The sequence below is a fragment of the Bos taurus genome, chromosome 9, assembly GCF_002263795.3.
Source record: "Bos taurus isolate L1 Dominette 01449 registration number 42190680 breed Hereford chromosome 9, ARS-UCD2.0, whole genome shotgun sequence".
Lineage (NCBI taxonomy): Eukaryota > Metazoa > Chordata > Mammalia > Artiodactyla > Bovidae > Bos > Bos taurus.
In genome coordinates, this window is record NC_037336.1 from 104,040,321 (window position 1) to 104,058,428 (window position 18,108).

The following is an 18,108-nucleotide window of genomic DNA, read 5'->3' on the forward strand; positions in this document are numbered from 1 at the left end:
CACCCCAGCTCTCACCCTGGGGTTCACCTCGCACCCGCACCCCCAGCCACGTCCCCACCTCTCTTCACTGTCTGCACCGTATTTCTGTAAGGGTTCATGGGCTCCACAGATGTGCTGAAGTTCTTTAAAGAGACCCTGATAAACTATGAATCCCCTCAGTTTCCTCATTTTAAAAAGCTGAATGGTACATTCAGCAACCTTTGCTACAAACATTACCATGGAATCAAATGGAAAGGTATGTGAAAGTCCTTGAACGGATTAAACAGGACATAGACTTTAGTAATGGTAACGACACACTCACCATGGCGACTCGCTCAGTGTGGCACTTCCTATATTAAATAATTTGCCACAAGTGCTCATAACTCAGAGAACTCTTTGTCTTGGTTTTTCAAAACGTGGTAGGGGAATGACCTTTATTTGACAACCTGAGGGAAAGAAAAGTAGATAATTGACTCTGGTGTTTTTCTTTTACCTTTTAATTGTTTTAGGTTATTCATTTTGTCTTGTTTTGTTTTTCTTTTCTTCTCTCAAGTGACCATGGCTGAATATGCACTGTGATCTTCAGTAATGGGAGCTGCGGGCAAGTTTCAGGGATGTCAATGCCTCTCTCATCTCCCCAGCCAGCCAGGCCCGCCCGGGGTGCAGCTGTCCTGCTGGTCAGTGACCAGTTGCTGGGGCAGCAAAAAAGGAAGAGGACCATTTGCTCTGGCCTCTCATCCCACTCAGAAACATCAGAGGAGGCTGCGTGGTGATCCGACAAGGTGAGGCGTTCCAGGCGACCCCAGAGAGTGAGGAAGGGAAGTCGGGACTCGCAGACTCACCCCCACCCACCCTGCTGGCAGGTGAGGCCTCACTGCTCAGCCCTGAACTTCAGCTGAAGTTTGAAACACAGTCAGTGCTGCATCGGAAGAAAGGCTGAATGAGAGCTTGCCTTGGCCACCTGGCGGGGTGTGTCCCAGGGATGCGCTTGGAAGAGATGACCCCGGCACTCAGGAAACCATGGGGAGGGAGGTCTCCCTCCCCATGAGTCTGCTTGACAGACTCAGCAAAGCGTGGGGCGTCTACACCCCCTTGGTGTGGTACTGTAGTCAGTTCCTCCCCAGTGAAAGGTCCTCCCAAGTCCCACTGGAAAAGTCAGTGAGTCCTACACAAGTCACGCCCGTTTGGCCTTTGAGTTTACCATGTCCTTTGCATTCACAGGAGCCCTGTGGCAGAGCCCTGGATCTGTGAGCCCAAGCATGGTTCTCCACAAGATGTGGTTTGTCTTTTCACAGAGGGTGGCACTGGTGTGGCTGGAGCTGTACACAGCCCATGATGGCCCAGGACCCAGGGGGGTGTTGCATCCTGGTTGAACCAGATGCAGAAGAGGGCTCCTCATCAGGGGCCTTCTGGAGACCCCAACAGCATCTCCCAGTCCCTGGGAAATTCCAAGACTCCTGTTCAGGGGGCCTGGTGCCATGGTGAACTGGCAGACACTGCTTCCCAAGTGAGTAGACTGAGATCTGAGAAGCTGGCCCTTTGACGAAAATGACACGGCTAACAAGTGGTGGGTTACAGTTCCAAGCCATCATCCAAACCCAGGTCTGTGTTCAAGTGTGCACACACCATGCATGTGCTCATGGCTGAGGGCAGCTCAAAAGGCTGCCCAGGCACGAAGACCTTCACGTAGGCACAGTGACCACAGAGCGAGTGTCCAGGGTCAGATTTGGGATTTCTGGTCCCATCGTGCAGACTCTGCTGCTGTCACTTAGCAGAGGAGCCCTGAGTCCCAGAGTCACTCTTCTTTGTTTAAAGAACAGGGAGGGTGGGGCCTGGAGAGCCCTGGAGGCAGGCCTTGTCCAGAAGCCCAGAACTACCAGCGCCCTCTCCTGAGGTCTGTGTGCCCGCTGTCATGTGATGCTCCTGGATTCTAACCCTGAAGCCGGGCATGGCTGGGCCACTGCTGGAAGCAGAAGCACCAGCTGTCTCACCAGGCCCGTCCTGAAGCGGGAGGTAGGGGCTGTTCTGGAAACGCAGCTTGGAGCCTGCTCTCTGCTTGTGTCTACTATTCTGGAAGTACCATCCCCTGAGTTAAGTCTTCTTCTTAAGCTGGCTCAAATAGATCCAGGTATCTGTAGCTGAACTCCGGCACAAAAATTCCCAAACTCCCTCGGTTGGGAAAAAGAAATGCAAAAAGGCAAAGTGGTTGTCTGAGAAAAGAAGAGAATCTAAAGGCAAAGGAGAAAAGGAAATATATACCTATTTAAATGCAGAGTTCCAAAGAGTAGCAAGGAGAGATGTGAAAGCCTTCCTCAGTGATCAATGCAAAAAAATAGAGGAAAACAATATAATGGGAAAGACCAGAGATCTCATCAAGAAAATTAGAGATACCAAGGGAACATTTCATGCAAAGATGGGCTAAAGGACAGAAATGGTATGTATCTAACAGAAGATATTAATAAGAAGTGGCAAGAATACACAGAAGAACTATACAAAAAGATCTGTATGACCCAGATAACCACGACGATGTGATCACTCATCTACAGCCAGACATCCTGGAATGTGAAGTCAAGTGGGCCTTAGGAAGCATCACTACAAACAAAGCTAGTGGAGGTGGTGGAATTCCAGTTGAGCTATTTCAGGTCCTAAAAGATGATGCTGTTAAAGTGCTGTGCTTAAAATGCCAGCGAATTTGGAAAACTCAGCAGTGGCCACAGGACTGGAAAAGGTCAGTTTCCATTCCAATCCCAAAGAAAGGCAATGCCAAAGAGTGTTCAAACTATCGCACAAATGCACTCATCTCACATGCTAGCAAAGTAATGCTTAAAATTCCTTAAAATTCTCCAAACCAGGCTTCAATAGTACGTAAATTGTGAATATCCAGATGTTCAAGCTGGGTTTAGAAAAGGCAGAAGAACCAGAGATCAAATTGCCAATATCCATTGGATCATATAAACAGCAAGAGAGTTCCAGAAAAACATCTACTTCTGCTTTATTGAGTACACCAAAAGCCTTTGACTGTGTGGAACACAACAAACTGTGGAAAATTCTTCAAGAGATGAGAATACCAGACCACCTGACCTGACTCCTGAGAAATCTGTGTGCAGGTCAAGAAGCAACAGTTAGAACTGAATGTGGAACAACAGACTGGTTCCAAATAGGAAAAGGAGGACATCAAGGCTGTATATTGTCACCCTGCATATTTAACTTATATTCAGAGTTCTTCATGCAAAATGCTGGGCTGATGAAACACAAGCTGGAATCAAGATTGCCTGGAGAAATATCCATAACCTCAGATTTGTAGAAAACACCATCTTTATGGCACAAAGTGAAGAACTAAAGAGCCTCTTGATGAAGTGAAAGAGGAGAGTGAAAAAGTTGTCTTAAAACTCAACATTCAGAAAACTAGAATCATGGCATTTGGTCCCATCACTTCATGACAAATAGATGGGGATACAATGGAAACAGTGACAGACTTTATTTTTTGGTGCTCCCAAATCACTGCAGATGGTGATTGCAGACATGAAATTAAAAGATGCCTACTCCTTGGAAGAAAAGCTATGACCAACCTAGACAGCATATTAAAAAGCAGAGACATTGCTTTGCCAAGAAAGGTCCGTCTGGTCAAAGCTATGGTCTTTCCAGTAGTCATGTATGGATGTGAGAGTTGGACTATAAAGAAAGCTAAGCACCAAAGAATTGATGCTTTTGAACTGTGGTGTTGGAGAAGACTCTTGAGAGTCCCTTGGACTGCAAGGAGATCAAACCAGTCCATCCTAAAGGAAACCAGTCCTGAATATTTATTGGAAGGATTGATGCTGAAGCTGAAACTCCAATCCTTTGGCCACCTGATGTGAAGAACTGACTCATTGGAAAAGACCCTGATGCTGGAAAAGATTGAAGGCAGGAATAAAAGGGGACAACAGAGGATGAGATGGTTGGATGGCCTCACCGACTCAATGGACATGAGTTTGAGCAAGCTCTGGGAGTTGGTGAAGGACAGGGAGGCCTGGTGTGCTGCAGTCCATGGTGTCACAAGGAGTCAGACACGACTGAGCAACTGAACTGACTGACTGGGCTATTGGCCCAATCTCGCTGAAGGTGAAGGTGAACAAGTCCACGCTTGGGCCTTGTTTTGTCTTAGCTATGAAACAAGCTGGTCAACTGAGTCATTGCTCAGCAAGTCCTCACCCCCAACAGTGTGGACCTGGCACCCTGGACCAGGCCTTGAGAGCTCCCCAGGGAGACTGCAGCCTTCTTCCCGCAGCCCAGAGCAGGGCTGCCTTTGCAGCCTGCACACTCTGTGTGAAGAAGGGCACTTACTGTCCAAGCCAGCCGGTGCTGAGTGATGGTGCACAGTGTTGTCATGGCAGGAGCTGCTTACTACATCTAAGGCTGGTTTTGAGAACAGAACAAGAGATCAGACACTTTCGCTGTTGCCTGGCCGTCTCCTCCCCACCCCGCCCCCCGTCTTCTGGGCTGTTTGCTGGGAGCTCCCTCCTGTGGGTTCCTCTCTGCCCTCCACCTGTCTCAGACCTGTCTCGGTGTTGTGCTCCTTGGTCTATTCCCTAGCATTGCTCCCTGCCCTCTGGTGGGGTGGGGTACCCCCAGGATGTGGCCCCGGATTGAAGGGGATCCCAGAGCCCCAGGAAGCCTTCCTGGGCCACCGTCTGCGCCCTTCTCCGCAGCTGCACCTCGGCGGGCCCTGTGTGTCTGCTCAGCTCTGCAGCTGCGTTCCCAGCCAGGCCCCATGAAATGCGCTCGGAATCTCCCATGGTGCCCCTTGCACCAGACCCACGCTGTGGGATTTAATCACACAGACACCACTACCTCCCCGGCCCGGGCCCCCGTGGGCAACTCCCCATCGTGGCCTCATGGGCGCCTCCACTGCTGACTGACCTGGGGACACACAGCCCCTCAGACAGCGGGCGCTTCCCTTCACCTCTGCACACTGCACTCAGGCCCAACACAAACGTAGTAAGCTTGTGCTCGCAATTTCCTACTTTTGAATTTCCTCCATCACTTCCCAGAGAATAAGGAGACTCAGAGGGCTGGGGCCAGACAAGCTGAGTAAATCCAGCTGCCCCTGAATCTCCCTGCACCCCAGTTTCCTCATCATAAACTGGGGGGCATCCCTTCCAGGAGGCTGTGTGGGATCAGAGGGACACCAGCAGGTGCCAACGCCTCTCCTCCCACCTCCCCCTCTGTGCATCTCTGCCTCTGCGCCCCTCCTGTGTCTGTCTCTCTCTCTGCCTCCCTCTGTCCCTCTGTCTCCCTCTGTGTGTCTGTCTTTCTGTCTGTCTGTCCCTCTTCTCTTTCTCTTGATCTCTGTCTCTGCTCCCCCACAACAGTCACTCTCCGGCTACCTGGCCTCACTGCTTGGTGCTGGCCATCCAGGAGACACAGACTGGAGCCCCAGCAATGCTCACCGCCCTTCCTAAGTCATCCCTAGCTCAAGGACCGTGTTTGAATCTGCCTCTGGCCCGAGGCAGAAGGTGCGTGGGGCTGGAAGGGAACCAAGGGCACGGCCAGCTTCTCTGCAGGAGCTGGAGATGGACAGGCGGCCAGAGGTGAGCAGCTGAGACCAGAGTGGAGAAATGGACTGGAGGAGGGGGGCTCGGAGGGGTGCGGGGACCAGGTGAGGGGCCACAGGTCCCCGCCTGCCCTCCTGAGGAGCCGTGTCCTTGGGGACTGTCCCTCCTCCAAACTCCCAGGGTCTGAAAGCCACCCAGACCCTCATCCGCAGGAGCCCTGGCACCTAGGTGAGCGTCAGGTGAGCCTCTTCCAGGCCTTTGAGGTGCTCAGCTTCAGGCTACCTGCTGAGTCTCCACCCCTCAGCAGCACCCCCCGCCCTGGTCCTTGGCTTTCCTGGGGAGTCCTGGGAAAGGACCCCCTGGTCCTTTTCACTCCTTCAAAGTGGCTGCACAAATTAGCTTGATGAGTTAATCCCCAAACTTGAGAGAAACGAGGTGCTGCTGGAAGTAGTGATGGGTATGACCCTGCTGCTGCCTTGCTCTCCTCCGCCCAGAGGCTGATAAGCAGAGACCCTGGACTGGCACAGGCATCAGGCACTGACCGCTAAGCACCTTGCCCACACTGATTTTTCATCTGGAACAGAGTCTGAGGAGACCCGGGAAAAGCAAGTTTTATCCTGTTGGTATTGATAATAGCATCTGGTCCCACCACTTCATGGGAAATAGATGGGGAAACAGTGGAAACAGTGTCAGGCTTTATTTTTCTGGGCTCCAAAATCACTACAGATGGTGACTGCAGCCATGAAATTAAAAGACACTTATTCCTTGGAAGGAAAGTTATGACCAACCTAGATGGCATATTCAAAAGCAGAGACATTACTTTGCCAACAAAGGTTCGTCTAGTCAAGGCTATGGTTTTTCCTGTGGTCATGTATGGATGTGAGAGTTGGACTGTGAAGAAGGCTGAGTGCTGAAGAATTGATGCTTTTGAACTGTGGTGTTGGAGAAGACTCTTGAGAGTCCCTTGGACTGCAAGGAGATCCAACAGGTCCATTCTGAAGGAGATCAGCCCTGGGATTTCTTTGGAAGGGATGATGCTAAAGCTGAAACTCCAGTACTTTGGCCACCTCATGTGAAGAGTTGACTCGTTGGAAAAGAATCTGATGCTGGGAGGGATTGGGGGCAGGAGGAGAAGGGGACGACAGAGGATGAGATGGCTGGATGGCATCACCGACTCGATGGAGGTGAGTCTGAGTGAACTCCGGGAGTTGGTGATGGACAGGGAGGCCTGGCGTGCTGCAATTCATGGGGTTGCAAAGAGTCAGACATGACTGAGCGACTGATCTGATCTGATTGATAATAGCTCTGTGAATGTGGTAACAGTAGTGCTAGCTGATGCTTCTTGGTCCCTGGTTACATATGAGGTGGTTTTCAGTTTAATTCCCATGGCCCCATGCACAGATGCTATCACCATCCCCATCATTTCACAGACGTGGAAACTGAGGCACAGACAGGCGTCTGCCCTGCGTCCTCACCCCAGAGTCAGAGCTCCCAAGCACCGTTGTCCTTTGTGGTTTCCAGGAAACCGTCTGGCACTAAGAGATCTGTAACCTTTTAGGCTTAGAACTCAGCTCGGACCTCTTTCCATTACCAGCTGCTGTGATTCTGGAGAAGGATTTAAGTCCTCTGAGTCCCAGGCTTCTCTGTGTGACAAAGCACGGGCTGCCTTCAGGATAAATGGAGTGAATCTTCACAGAAGACAGGCCCTCCAATCAGTGCCGAGGCTCCAGGCTAAGAGGAGTTGACGAGGGACTGTGAGGACCCTAACCCTCTGGGGGCCCTTGTCCCCTTGGATGCCACCCTCCTGCCTCCACACCATCCAGGGTCTGGACCCACTCGTTCACCAAAAGTACTTGCTGAGCACCCTGAGTGCCAGGCACCCACCTAAGCAAGCAAGACAGGTGAGGTTTTACCTTTTGGCTGCAGTCAGTAAGGGGACAAGAGCATAACCCACAGACACTGCAAAGGCGCTGCAGCAGGAAACAAGGGCAGAGGGCTGGTCCTCTGGAAAGAGACAGGGGACCCTCTTTTGCAAGCCAGCAGCACACATAGGGCATCACAGTTTCCAGCCTGTTTGCAGGAAGCGGGTGCCGCACTCCCCCAGCTTGCCGAGTGTGAAGCCTACCCTGTATTTCTAGCCCAGGCTCTCTGAGTGCCTGCTGTTTACAATAGAGCAGGAAACGGACCGGGCTCCTCCCGGAAGTGGGACAGGGGCCTGGAGCCTGGCAGGTGCTCTGGACAGAACGTTCAGTGGGAAAGATGGTATCTGGAACAATCCTCTAATCTGCAGGCCATAGAGAGTAAGTGTGTCAGTTTCCAGAAGTATCTTCTGAGAGCTTCCCATTGCCCCTGGGGAGACATAGGGGCCCCCAGGAAGGGAGAGGGTAGTAATCCCCCTTATCTTCAAGTTTTTTTGTGCCTTTCGTCACTATCATTGCCACATTTGTGAATATCTAGATTCCAGAAAACATGTCACTGGCTTAGATCTCTCTTAGCTAGGTTCTTAGGCACAATTTTTTTTTTTTTCCATCTAAAAGAGGTAAGTCTAGGGCTTCTCTGGTGGTCCAATGGATAAGAAGCCACCTTGCAATGCAGAGGACACTGGTTTGAGACCTGGTCTGGGAATATTCCACATGCCTCGGGGAATGGGCCAACTAGGCCCATGTGTGACAACCCCCGAGCTCTGAGTGCTCCAGAGCCTGTGCACCCCAGCAAAGTGTAGTCCCCCTCACCGCAACTCGAGAAAACCTTGAACAGCAACAAAAACCCAGCACAGCCAAAACTAAACAAATAAAAATAAGACTGTTAAAGAATATAAAAGACAAAAAATTCTGGACACATGACCTGTTGAAGCTAAAAGAAATGAAGGTTTCTTCATGTGGAAAGGCTTTGGGGCTCTCCACCGTGGGAAATCTTAATGACCCACGATGGTGTGATCACTCACCTAGAGCCCGACATCTTGGAGTGCAAAGTCAGGTGGGCCTTAGGAAGCATCACTGCAAAAAAACCTAGTGGAGGTGATGGAATTCTAACTAGGCTATTTCAAACCCTAAAAGATGATGCTGTTAAAGTGCTGCACTCAACATGATAGCAAATTTGGAAAACCCAGCACTGGCCACAGGACTGGAAAAGGTGTTTTCATTCTAATCCCAAAGAAAGGCAATGCCAAAGAATGCTCAAACTACCACACAATTACTCATCTAACATGTTAGCAAAGTAGTGCTCAAAATTCTCCAACCTAGGTTTCAACCGTATGTGAACTGAGAATGTCCAGATGTTCAAGCTGGATTTAGAAAAGGCAGAGGAGCCAGAGGTCAAATTGGCAACATCCATTGGATCATAGAAACAGCAAGAGAGTTCCAGAAAAACATCTGCTTCATTGACTACGTTAAAATCTCTGATTGTGTAAACCACAACAAACTGGAAAATTCTTCAGGAGATGGGAATACCAGATCACTTTACCTACCTCCTGAGAAACCTGTATGCAGGTCAAGAAGCAACAGTTAGAACTGGACATGGAACAACGGACTGATTTAAACTTGGGAAAGGAGTATGTCAAGGCTGTATATTGTCACCCTGCTTAATTATATGCAGAGTACATCATACAAAATGCTGGGCTAGATGAAGTGTAAGCTTGAATCAAGATTGCTGTGAGAAATATCAGTAAACTCAGACATGCAGATGACACCACCCTTATGGCAGAAAGCAAAAAGAAACTAAAGCGCCTCTTGATGAAAGCGAAAGATGAGAATGAAAAAGCTGGCTTAAAACTCAACATTCATAAAACGAAGATCATGGGATCTGGTCCTATCACTTCATGGCAAATAGATGGGGAAACAATGGAAACAGTGACAGTCTTCATTTTATTTGGCTTCAAAATCACTGCAGATGGTGACTGCAGCCATGAAATTAAAAGATATTTGCTCCTTGGAAGAAAAGCTATGACCAACCTAGACAGCATAGTAAAAATTAGAGACATTACTTTGCCAACAAAGACCATCTAGCCAAAGCTATGGTTTTTCCATAGTCATGTATGAATGTGAGAGTTGGACTGAGCATCAAAGAATTGATGCTATTGAACTGTGGTGTTAGAGAAGACTCTTGAGAGTCCCTTGGACTGAAAGGAGATCAAACCAGTCAATCCTAAAGGAAATCAATCCTGTATATTCATTGGAAGGACTGATCCTGAAGTTGAAGCTCCAATACTTTGGCCATCTGATGCAAAGAGCCAACTCATTAGAAAATCCCCTGATGCTGGGAAAGCTTGAAGGCAGGAGGAGAAGGGGACTACAGAGGATGAGATGGTTGGATGGTATCACTGACTCAATGGACATGAGTTTGAGCAAGCTCTGGGAGATGGTGAAGACAGGGAGGCCTGGCGTGCTGCAGTCCACATGGTTGCAGAGTTGGACATGACTGGACGACTGAACAACAACAGCAACCATGGGAATGGAGCACAGCGGTGCTCGTGCTCAGACACTTCAGCCGTTGACGGCAGCTGTGCGGGTTTGTTGTGCTGTGCTGTGTTGCTTTTCTCACTTGCCTTTGTCTCTGGGAGGTTGTGCGTCTCCGGTCTTCTCCTCCCTGGGAACTTTTTAGCAAGTGGACAAATTCACAAGTACGAAATCCATGGGTAATGAGTGTACACATATGTACACATACCTGTAGTCTGGGGATGTATGTGTGAGATGGGAATCAAACACAGGCTTCACTGAAGTTGTCAGTATGTTTTATGCTGCTTCCGTGTGCCCTGTGCACTCCAAGCACTGGGACTGAAACACTGGAAGGCTCACAGTTGCTGCTTCCAGAGGGTTTGTTCTCACAGCAAAGACTGAGTAAGATTGCCCTCTTAGAGAAGTCAATAGATAATCGCAGACTACGCTAGTTACTAGGAACAAATCAGTTTGCTCTGAAAAAGAATAAATACTTAGACAGGGTAGATGACAGAGATGACAGCCAACTCCCAAAGAGCTGAAGGAAGCTCTTCCTAACAGCTTGAAGACATCTGTCTGGGGAGGGGGAAGGCTGGAGGGGCTGGCGGAGCCCCAGGGCTGGGATGTGGGTTAGTTATAGAGGAGAATGGGGCTGGTGTGAGTACTCAATGGAATTTTGACTCTTTATGTAATGGTGGATTTTAAATTCAAAGATATATTCATGTAGCACAGTATAATCACAAACATCTTAAATAAGAAAAGCACATACAACTGTCTTCAAGTGGCTTCCAAGAGCCCTAAGAAACACCCACAGCCAGAACTTGGATAGAGAATGAGAAAGGACCCAGGGATCCAAGAGCCAACAAGCAAGTAATGAAATAGGAGAAAACGCTGGAGAACTCAGCATCACAAAGCATAGACAGGCAAAAGGAAATGTTCCAAGCAAGGGATCTCTCTTAGATTTGGCCGAAGAGCATTCGTGGTGCCGTGACAGGAGCACTCCGGCGTGTCAGCGTGCAGGAGGGCGCGTGGAGGGAAGGCTCAAGCAGTATTTACAGAGTGTGTTTGGGGTGAGTTGGCTGCAAAGAGACCCAGGATAATGGAACAGCAGCTGGACAGGAGGAGGAGGAGGCCAGGGAGCTTCTCCCGTTTCTTTACGTGGGGACCCTGCAGCACAGCTGTTCAGCCGTAAGGACAACCAAGTGCAATCAGTAGTTCAGGATGAAAGAGATGTGATGGGAGGAGAGAAGCCTGGACAGTGAGAGGCGATGGTGGAAACGCCTGTGAAATAACTGGCCTTTGTTAGGAGGGAAGACCTTCTCCAGCTCTATCTGGATGCAGTGAAGAGAGAAAGGTCCAGACGGAAGCACAGACCTGGGAAGATGGACAGTCACTTCCATTCCAGTGTGCATGAAGCCAGCAGGCAGCGCCCACAGGGAAGGTGGGGCTGGAAACAAGCAGGGCCAGTGTCCAGAGACCTCTGTGTCATTCCCTTCAACTGCGTTGAGTCTATGATTACCTCAGAGTAAAAAGCTTAATTATAAAATGAGGCTACTATACTGTGAAAGTGAAAGTGAAAGTGAAGTCACTCAGTCGTGTCCAACTCTTTGCGACCCCGTGGACTGTAGCCTACGAGGCTCCCGTTCTCCATGGGATTCTCCAGGCAAGAATACTGGAGTGGGTTGCCATTTCCTTCTCCAGGGGATCTTCTAAACCCAGGGATCAAACCTGAGTCTCCCACATTACAGGCAGATGCTTTAACCCCTGAGCCAGCAGGGAAGCCCTTAAAATACTTATTTGAGCCCCTTTTTTGTGGGGAGAGGGGCAAGAATACTGGAGTGGGTTGCCATTCCCTTCTCCAGGAGATCTTCCTGACCCAGGGATTGAACCCAGGTCTCCCTCATTGTAGGCAGACGCTTTACCGTCTGAGCCACCTGGGAAGTCGCCTCCATTTATATGGTATTCTGGGAAAAGCAAAATTGAACCGAAAGCAGATCACTGATTGCCAAATGCACAGGGGATTTGGGGGGCGGGGAGCTGAAACGCTAGTCTACGCCTTGAGTGTGGTGGTGGCAGTTACCAGCTGTGCACGCTTGTCAAAATACATAGACTTGCGCCTAAAAGATATGATTTTTTTGTTTGTCTTGTTTTGTTCTTGAAGCATAGTTGATTTACAATGTTGTGTTAGTTTCAGGTATATAGCAAAGTGATTGAGTTATACATAAATATATATATGTATGTATGTACTCTTTTTCAGATTCTTTTCCCTTTTAGGTTATTACAATATATTGATTATAGCTCCCTGTGCTACACAGTAGTTCCTAGTTCTTCACCTATTTTATATATAATAGTGTGTATCTGTTAATCCCAAATTTATCTTCTAATTTATATCCCACAAGAGTTACTTTTATTTATTGAAAATAAATATTCTTAAAGTGAATAAAAAGCAAAAAGCAATAAATAATTTTAAGGACGGAACTGGCATGGTCAGAACTGCATTATAGGAAGATTACGTCTGTTGTCTGTGGAGGGTGCAAAGGACCAGGAAGGACGTGGGGGCCCAGAGATTGGCGTGGAGACCCCAGGAGTCATCCAGGTTCAAGACAAGCAGGAACTAGGAATTAAGTTTCAATGGATCTAGGGAAGAAAAAGCAGTTTCAATAAGTCTTATGATTATTTTAGGACTGAGAATAGAGAGATAGACGTGGTCTTTCCAAGAAAATAGATTTTTTTCCATAGAAGTGTGTGTGTGTGTGTGGTGTGAATTCTCCCATCCAGCCAATCGGAATATAAAAAGCCATGTGCTTGGGAAAAAATTGATTTTATGAGATGCAGAATAGGATTTTATAATTTAAATTCAAGGATATTAAACACCAATGAAAATTTTTTCATTAAAATATTTAATTACAAGTTAACTGGTGGGGAACTTGAAATGGGTAAGAAATAATAGAAAGATGTGGAATATGGGAGGGACTCAACCACTAAGATTATTATACTATGCCTTCCAGCCCTCCATCTTTGCGAAAACTTTGCTAGAAATGTTTTATCCACTTTGGAATTGGGTCTAAGAGCCAGGACTTCCCCTGAGCTGTCCTGAAGCCAGAGCCCCCATCTGCAACTTGGAGGAAGGCACGATGAGTTAGCAGGGCCACACAGCAGCATTGCCCAAGCACCTTCCGAGGAGGGTAGGGCCCTTCACAGAGGCAAGCTCCTTTTCAGGGTGAAAATGCTGCACAGTCTTCACACACAACAAGTCTCGGCTGACTCTCAGGAGGGCCCATGAAGGACTCATGGGAGGACGGGGCCACTCGCTGTCCCAGTGGACTTGGGAATCTGAGCACTCGGGCAAGACCAGCTAGCGCTGTGCATTTTGCACAGAGAACATCACAAGGGCTCTGAGAAAAGACATGGAGAAGAGTCAAGAGGCAAACAACTGAAAAGACACCAGTGCTTTGCAATGTGGCTGCAGGTCCTAGTATCATCCAGAACTTATGCCGCAGACACTGTTTAATAGCATCTATTAATTTTTCTTAATGTCTTTGCTTACTTATAACTTAGTACAGATTAGCAAAAAGGAGGGACTTCCCTAGTGGTCCAGTGGGTAAGAATCTACCTTACAATGCAAGCAACACAGGTTCGATCCCTGGTCAGGGAGCTATGATTTTACATGCCAGGGAGCAATTAACCTGTGCTGCTACCACTAAGACTGAACACAGGCCAAATTACTGGCGGGAACAAAGCCCCACCCGTCAACATAAAACTGGATCAAAGACTCACTGAGCATGGCCTTGCCCACCAGAATAAGACCCAGTTTTACCCACAGCTAGTACCTCCCATCAGGAAGTTTGCACAAGACCCTTATCCTCATCCATCAGAGGACAGACAGAATGAAAACCACAGTCACAGAAAACTAACTAAACTGATCATATGGATCACAGCTTTGCCCAACTCAGTGAAACTATGAGTCATGCTGCGTAGGGCCACCCAAGATAGACAGGTCATGCTGGAGAGTGCAGACAAAATGTGCTACACTAGAGAAGGGAATGTTAAACCTCTTCATCATTCTTGCCTTGAGAATCCCATGAACAGTATGAAAAGGCAAAAAGATATGACACTGAAAGATGAACCCTCTCAGGTCAGTAGGTGTCCAAAATGCTACTGGAGAAGAGCAGAGAAATAGCTCCAGAAAGAATGAAGAGGCTGAGCTAAAGTGGAAACAAGACCCAGTTGTGGATGTGTTTGGTTATGAAAGTATAAGTCCAAGGCTGTAAAGAATAATATTGCATAGGAACCTGGAATGTTAGGTCCATGAATCAAGGTAAATTGGAAGTGGTCAAACAGGAGATGGCAAGAATGAACATCAACATTTTAGGAATCAGTGAACTAAAATGGAGAGGAATGGGCAAATTTAATTCAGATGACCATTATATCTACTACTGTGGGCAAGAATCCCTTAGAAGAAATGGAGTAGCCCTCATAGTCAACCAAAGACTCCAAAATGCAGTTCTTGGGTGCACTCTTAAAGACAACTGAATGATCTCTGTTAGTTTCCAAGGCAAACCATTCAATATCACAGTAATCCAAGTCTATGCCCTGACCAGTAATGCCAAAGAAGCTGAAGTTCAATGGTTCTATGAAGACCTACAAGACCTTCTAGAACTAACACCCCCAAAAGATGTCCTTTTCACCATAGGGGCCTGGAATGCAAAAGTAGGAAGTTAAGAGATAACTGGAGTAATGGGCAAGTTTGGTCTTGGAGTACAAAATGAAGCAGGGCAAAGGCTAACAGAGTTTTGCCAAGAGAACATGTTGGTCATAGCAAACGCCCTCTTCCAACCACACAAGAGATGACTCTGCACATGGATGTCACTAGATGGTCAATACTGAGATCAGATTGATTATATTCTTTGTAGCCAAAGATGGAGAAGCTCTATATAGTCAGCAAAAACAAGATTGGGAGCTGACTGTGGCTCAGATCATGAAATTAATATTGCAAAATTTAGACTTAAATTGAAGAATGTATGGAAAACCACTAGACCACTCAGGTATGACCTAACTTGATTCCCTTATGATTATACAGTGACAGTGACAAATAGATTCAAGGGATCAGATGTGATAGACAGATGCCTGAAGAACTATAGATGGAGGCTTGTAACATTGTACAAGAGGTGGTGATCAAAACCTTCCCCAAGAAAAAGAAATGCAAAAAGACAAAATGGTTGTCTGAGGAGTCCTTACAAATAGCTGAGAAAAGAAGAGAAGCAAAAGGCAAAGGAGAAAAGAAAAGATACATCCATCTGAATTCAGAGTTCCAGACAACAGCAAGGTGAGATAAGAAAGCCTTTTGAAGTGAACAATGCAAAGAAAGAGGGGAAAAGAATAGAACAGGAAAGACTAGAGATCTCATCAAGAAAATTAGAGATATCAAGGGAACATTTCATGCAAAGATGGGCACAATAAAGGACAGAAATGGTATGGACCTAACAGAAACAGAAGATATTAAGAAAAGGTGGCAAGAACACACAGGAGAACTATATAGAAAAGATCTTAATGACCTGGATAACCATGATGGTGTGATCACTCACCTAGAGCCTGACATCCTGGTATATGAAGTCAAATGAGCCTTAGGAAGCATTACTACAAACAAAACTAGTGGAGGTGATGGAATTCCAGCTGAGTTATTCCAAATCTTAAAAGATGATGCTGTTAAAGTGCTGCAATCAATATGCCAACACCTTTGGAAAACTCAGCAGTGGCCACAGGACTGGAAAAGGTCAGTTTTCATTCCGATCCCAAAGAAAAGCAATGCCAAAGAATGTTCAGACTATCGCACAGTTGTACTCATCTCGCACACTAGCAAAGTAATGCTCAAAATTCTCCCAGCAAGGCTTCAACAGTATGTGAACTGAAACTTCCAGATGTTCAAGCTGGATTTAGAAAAGGCAGAGGAACCAGAGGTCAAATTGCCAACATCTGTTGGATCATTGAAAAAGCAAGAGAGTTCCAGAAAAACATCTGCTTCATTGACTATGTTAAAGCCTTTGACTATGTAGACCACAACAAACTGTGGAAAATTCTTCAAGAGATGGGAATACCAGACCACTTGACCTGCCTCCTGATAAACCTGTATTCAGGTCAAGAAGCAACAGTTAGAACCAGACATGGAACAACAGACTGGTTCAAACTTGGGAAAGGAGTACTTAAATTTTATGCAGAGTACATCATGTGAGATGCCAGGCTGGGTGAAGCATAAGCTGGACTCAAAGTTGCCAAGAGAAATATCAATAACCTCAGATATACAGATGATAACAGCCTATTGGCAGAAACTGAAGAGGAGGTAAATAGCCCCTTGGTGAAAGGGAAAGAGGGGAGTGAAAAAGCTGGCTTAAAACTCAACATTCAAAAAACGGAGATCATAGCATCTGGTCCCATCACTTCATGCCAAATAGATGGGGAAACAATGGAAACAGTGACAGACTTTATTTTCTTGGGCTCCCAAATACCTGCAGACAGTAACTGTAGCCATGAAATTAAAAGACTCTTGCTCCTTGCAAAGAAAGCAATGACAAGCCTGGAGAGGGTAGTGAAAAGCAGAGACATTTCTTTGCTGACAAAGGTCCATATAGTCAAAGCTATGGTTTTTCCAGTAGTCATTTACAGATGTGAGTGCTGGGCAATAAAAAAGTCTGAGCGCCAAAGAACTGATGCCTTCAAACTATGGTGCTAGAGAAGACTCTTGAGAATCCCTTGGGCAGCAAGGAGATTAAACCAGTCAATCCTAAAGGAAATCAGTCCTGAATAATCATTGGAAGGACTGATGGTGAAGCTGAAGCTCCAATACTTTGGCCACCTGATGGGAAGAGCTGACTCATTGCAAAAGACACAGATGCTGGGAAAGATTGAAAGCAGGAGGAGAAGGTGATGACAGAGAATGGGATGGTTGGATGGCCTCACCGACTCAATAGACATGAATTTGAGCAAGCTCTGGGAAATGGCGCAGGACAGGGAAGCCTGGCGTGCTACAGTCCATGGGGTCGCAAAGAGTTGGACATGACTAAGCAACAACAACGATACAAATGTAGAACCAATTACAGAACATGCACGATACAGGCCACAGATAAAACCAGACCTGTAGGTATTCAAGCTTCAGAACTCCGAGTCACAAATTCACACTATATCCTTTTTTGGGGGGATCTCAGTTCCCTGACCAGTGATTGAATCTGGGAACCTGGGCCCCAGCTGTGAGAGCCCTGAGTCCTAACCACTGGATTGCCAGGGATTCCCACACAAACTCCTATTATAAGTGGGAACTCTTCCGACATGCTGCCTCATAATCACTATTAAATTTTAAACTTGAGGTGAAGATGGCAAGTTTGGTTTGAGTTTTGTAAAAATATAAAACATACAGGCAAACAATATACATACATAAACCTGAAAAGAAGCAAATAAAAATATTGAAAGTTGGTGTTGATAGTGGATTTTTTTCCTTCCTTTTTGCTGCTGTTATTGTTCAGTCGCTCGGTCGTGTCCAGTTCTTCGTGACCCCATGGACTGTAGCACGCCAGGCTTCCCTGTCCTGCACCATTTCCCAGAGCTTGCTGAAACTCACGTCCATTGAGTCAGTGATGCTATCTAACCACCCCATCCTCTGTCGCCCCCTTCTCTTCCTGCCTTCCATCTTTCCCACCATCGGGCTGTTTTCCAGTGAGTCAGCTCTTGTCCAGTCCTTCTAGTGAATTGTCAGGATTGATTTCCTTCAAGATTGACTGGTTTGATCTCCTTGTTCTCCAAGGGACTCTTAAGAGTCTTCTTCAGATAGCCCACATAAATCATTAAATCATAAAATATGATTTAATATTTGTAACTTTATAAGACTTCTTGTATAAAACAGTTCACAAATCTGAAATCAATCTTAGGTTGACAAACTCCGTTTGAGGGTCTGAAAATATAGTTACCATATCATGCCAGGTCATTTATAAAATTTTGCATAGAGTATGAACTGCCAAGCAGCAGAAGCGAGAGAAGCTGGTCCCAAATCTGAGGGCCGTTTACAGCAAATTGACCCCAAGGTACCTTGGAGAGTGTCCGGGGACAGCAGGCTAGTCCTCAGGAGGCCAGCAGGGGCACACACCTGGCAGAGAGGACGGGCTCGACAGAAGGCC

At 47.0% G+C, this 18,108-nt stretch overlaps 1 protein-coding gene across 3 annotated transcripts in view; it reads left to right on the plus strand.

Moving 5' to 3' along the window:
• Positions 1-17,411, plus strand: part of FAM120B (family with sequence similarity 120B) — a 112,159-nt gene extending 94,748 nt beyond the window's left edge. For all 3 annotated transcript variants that reach the window (XR_009495790.1, XM_015472974.3, XM_015472973.3), the window contains one exon: positions 533-17,411. Coding sequence is in view for 1 of the 3 variants with exons in the window: in XM_015472973.3 (XP_015328459.1) it covers positions 533-558 (26 nt within the window). In the remaining 2 variants the exon portion in view is untranslated. The remainder of the gene's footprint in view (positions 1-532) is intronic.
• Positions 17,412-18,108: the final 697 nt, after the last annotated feature.